At 44.1% G+C, this 3,578-nt stretch overlaps 1 protein-coding gene across 2 annotated transcripts in view; it reads left to right on the forward strand.

Moving 5' to 3' along the window:
- The window catches only part of LOC113830412 (glycine receptor subunit alpha-4), a 76,314-nt gene extending 73,188 nt beyond the window's left edge, over positions 1-3,126 (forward strand). The window contains exons 8-9 of one of the 2 annotated variants that reach the window (XM_070122339.1): positions 1,300-1,598; positions 2,187-3,126. In XM_070122339.1, the coding sequence (XP_069978440.1) occupies positions 1,300-1,598; positions 2,187-2,540 (653 nt within the window). In that variant the 3' untranslated portion in view covers positions 2,541-3,126. The remainder of the gene's footprint in view (positions 1-1,299; positions 1,599-2,186) is intronic. The other variant, XM_070122340.1, reaches the window with a different exon arrangement.
- Positions 3,127-3,578: the final 452 nt, after the last annotated feature.

Raw genomic sequence — 3,578 nt, forward strand, 5'->3', positions numbered from 1 at the left:
TTTTTACCCCCTTAACAAAGCAGCCCATAATCCGACCATAGATTCCCACATGGATCGAACCGCATTAGGAACAAAGACGTGAAAAGGATGTTGAGAAGAATAGCTTGAAAGGGAAGGAAATAACGCCCTCCTTGCCTCCCCCTCCCCCCTTCCCCCACCCCCTCCCCCCCTCCTTCTTGGTCCCGGAGGCGGAAATTCTCGAGGTCTGATCAGAGGGCCCAGGCGACAGGGTGGTGACAAGTGATATTGGTCCTTGGGTAAGAGAGGCATAAGGGCCAGACTTTAGGGAACTTCTGAGAACGAAGGGGGAAGAAAATTCACGAATCAATATGCTTTGCTTCTCAGTTCGCAATATTGCCATAAGGGATGGTGTCAGACTGCATGGCACAAAATAGTTTTATGATGGAGTGCTACAAATGTCTTATATCGGTTTCCACATGTGGATAAATATTCTTGAAAACGTCTGCAAACGTTTAGTCAATGTTCAAAAATTGTGAATGAAAAGATGTAAGTATTAACGAAGAAAGGGATTTTTTTTTATAATACTAGTAGAATAAAAAAATATGAGACAGGGAATGATTAAAATACAAGCCAGCCTATTGAGACCACATGTGTGTAAACTCAAAGATAGAAAGGAATGAGAGAAAGCAGGAATTGAAAACTACAACAAAGTGTTACATATGAAAGCGCAATCATCACACACACGCTAAAAGGAACCAGCAGAGAGGGGAGATAAGAGAGACAGTTATAGTTATTGGCTTCAGGGTTTCAGATAATCAAATTACATACATTGCCTTCTACAACCCCAGGGTATAAATCACACAACATAAAGTTATACATACATTAGACGACAAAGTGTTATGCAGAATAAATGACAAGGTTACATAATAAAAACGCCATATGGACTTAGAGAGGATGAATTTTAGGTTCAGTCATCTTAATCCTGATAAATTGTTATGCAAAATAAATGACGTTATGCAATAAGTACGCCTTATAGACTTTGAAAGGATGAATTTTAAGATCTGTCATTTTAATCCTGAAAAAAATTCATGGTCTAGGGATATGATCATTTAAATTTCTTAAAAAGCTATAATTTTATCCTCATTATAATTCAGGGCGTGGTAAATATTTACTAAAATCATATTTTCTAATTATCATTATAGCATTATCAGTTCTTGGCAGTTCCTCTCTTCGTTTACTCAAATCGATCTTTCTCTTTTACTTTTAATGAACCAAAACAATGAAAAAAATACTGAATAATGATCCTAATAGCCCCCTCACCCCGCCCACGCCCCCCAGTGTCGTACGTGAAGGCGCTGGACATCTGGATGGGCTCCTGCACCGCCTTCGTGTTCCTGGCGCTGGTCGAGTTCACCGTCGTCAACCACCTGGCGAGGCACCACCGCCGCTACCTCTTCTGGGGCTCCAAGTACGTCCACCTCTCCTCCTCCGCCCGCGAGTGCAGCGACGCCCCCGGCAACGCCCGTGCCGCCGCCACGCCCACCTGCTACGCCAAGACGCCCCGCAGCCCCTCGACCCCGTGGCCGAGCGCCGGGGTGGTGGCGCCCCGGAGGAGGCCCACGAACCTGCTCAATGTGGTAAGGAGGGCGCTGTGGTGGCTCGGGGGGCGGGTGCTAGTAGACGGCGGGATGCATGTATTCCTAACGGTTTTATATTACAGATTGTTTATGATATCAGAGACGTGATCTCTCTTTCTCTCTCTCTCTCTCTCTCTCTCTCTCTCTCTCTCTCTCTCTCTCTCTCTCTCTCTCTCTCTCTCTTTCTCTCTCTCTCTCTCTCTCTCTCTCTCTCTCTCTCTCTCTCTCTCTCTCTCTCTCTCTCTCTCTCTCTCTCTCTCTTTCTCTCTATCTCTGTCTCTCTCTCTCTATCTCTATCTATATATATATATATATATATATATATATATATATATATATATATATATATATATATATATATATATATATATATATATATATATATATATATATACATATATGTATATATATATAAATATATATATAGATATATATATATGTATATATATATATATACCAACCTATCTATCAATCTATTTCTCCCTCTCTCTGTGTTCTACTCATCATTTCCTTTCTTCCTCCTAATCATTTCTCTCCCTCCTCCTGCCTCCGTCCCCCCCACCCTCACTCCCCCCTCCTCCCTCCCAGCAGACGCAGCTGGAAGCCGACGTCGGCGGCAACGGCCTCAAGGCGGCCGCCCACGACTCGGCGCCCATGGCCCCCAAGGAAGGCCCCGAGGCCACGGCGGGCGAGCGAGCGACGTCCGCCCACGAGGGGGAGGCGGCCGCGGCTGAGCGAGAGGGCGTCGAGGACCTGTGCGAGTCGAGAGGCGTCTACTCGACCGACCCGACCGAGGAGAAGCTGTCGTGTCTGCCGTCGAGGTGGAAGAAGGAGGCCGTCCTGGCCAAGAGGATCGACAAGATCTGCCGGGCGGTGTTCCCCATCATGTTCGTCCTGTTCAACATCGCCTACTGGGACTACTACGAGGTCCTGGCGCTGTGATCCTGAGGGTGACGTCGCAGCGTGCCACGGGGATCGAGGGTGACGTCGCAGCGTGCCACGGGGATCGAGGGTGACGTCGCAGCGTGCCACGGGGATCGAGGGTGACGTCGCAGCGTGCCACGGGGATCGAGGGTGACGTCGCAGCGTGCCTCGGAGATTGAGGGTGACACCGCAGCGAACAGACACTCGATGCATGTCCTGCATCTATTGAAACGAACCAAAACGGTTTCCAATGAGCTATTTTCAATACGGTTGTGCTTTCATGAGTCATATAGTTGTAACCTTTAGTGAGAATAGAGAACCGATATGATGGTTATACTCTCTCCTTATACATATTACTTGTCCAAAAATACACGCATTTTGTCGATATATTTATATACTTCTCAATATCCCCATAGGCTACAGTGGCGAAGCACGTACAGTTTTTTGTGTGTTTGTCCTTACTGTGCTTGAAGAATTTATGTGTGTTGCTTCCCTTGCTGTGCTAGAAGTCCCGCATTTCATGTATATTTCACTTCACTGTCATCAAAATGTTGATTCAAAATACCTGTATCATGATATGGAGTGTTATAAAGACGTTTCTATTGTATTGCTTTCATTAGTTGAGAACCTCTGGGGGCTGATACTGGATGAGAAGGAAAAAATGCAGCTTCGGGTTAACGATTTTCTGTGAAAAGACAGGAAAGGGAATGATTTCATGACGTGTTTCGATGTTAGAGACCAAAAAAATGATGATAATAATGATACTGATGGCGATGATGATGGGGATAATAGTAATTGATAATGATAATGACAATGACAATAATGGTGATAATAATAATGATAATAACACTGATAATAATGATAATGGTAATGATGATAATAGGAGTAGTAGTAGTTGCAATGATAATGATAATAATGATGATGATGATAATAATAATAATAATAATGATGATGATAAAGATAATAATGATGATGACACTAGGAACAGTATCAATAACAACAACAAACAACAATAAAGAGAGCTATGAATGTGACGACAAAGAATATGAACACAGT

Source organism: Penaeus vannamei, chromosome 6 (assembly GCF_042767895.1).
Source record: "Penaeus vannamei isolate JL-2024 chromosome 6, ASM4276789v1, whole genome shotgun sequence".
NCBI classification, from domain to species: domain Eukaryota; kingdom Metazoa; phylum Arthropoda; class Malacostraca; order Decapoda; family Penaeidae; genus Penaeus; species Penaeus vannamei.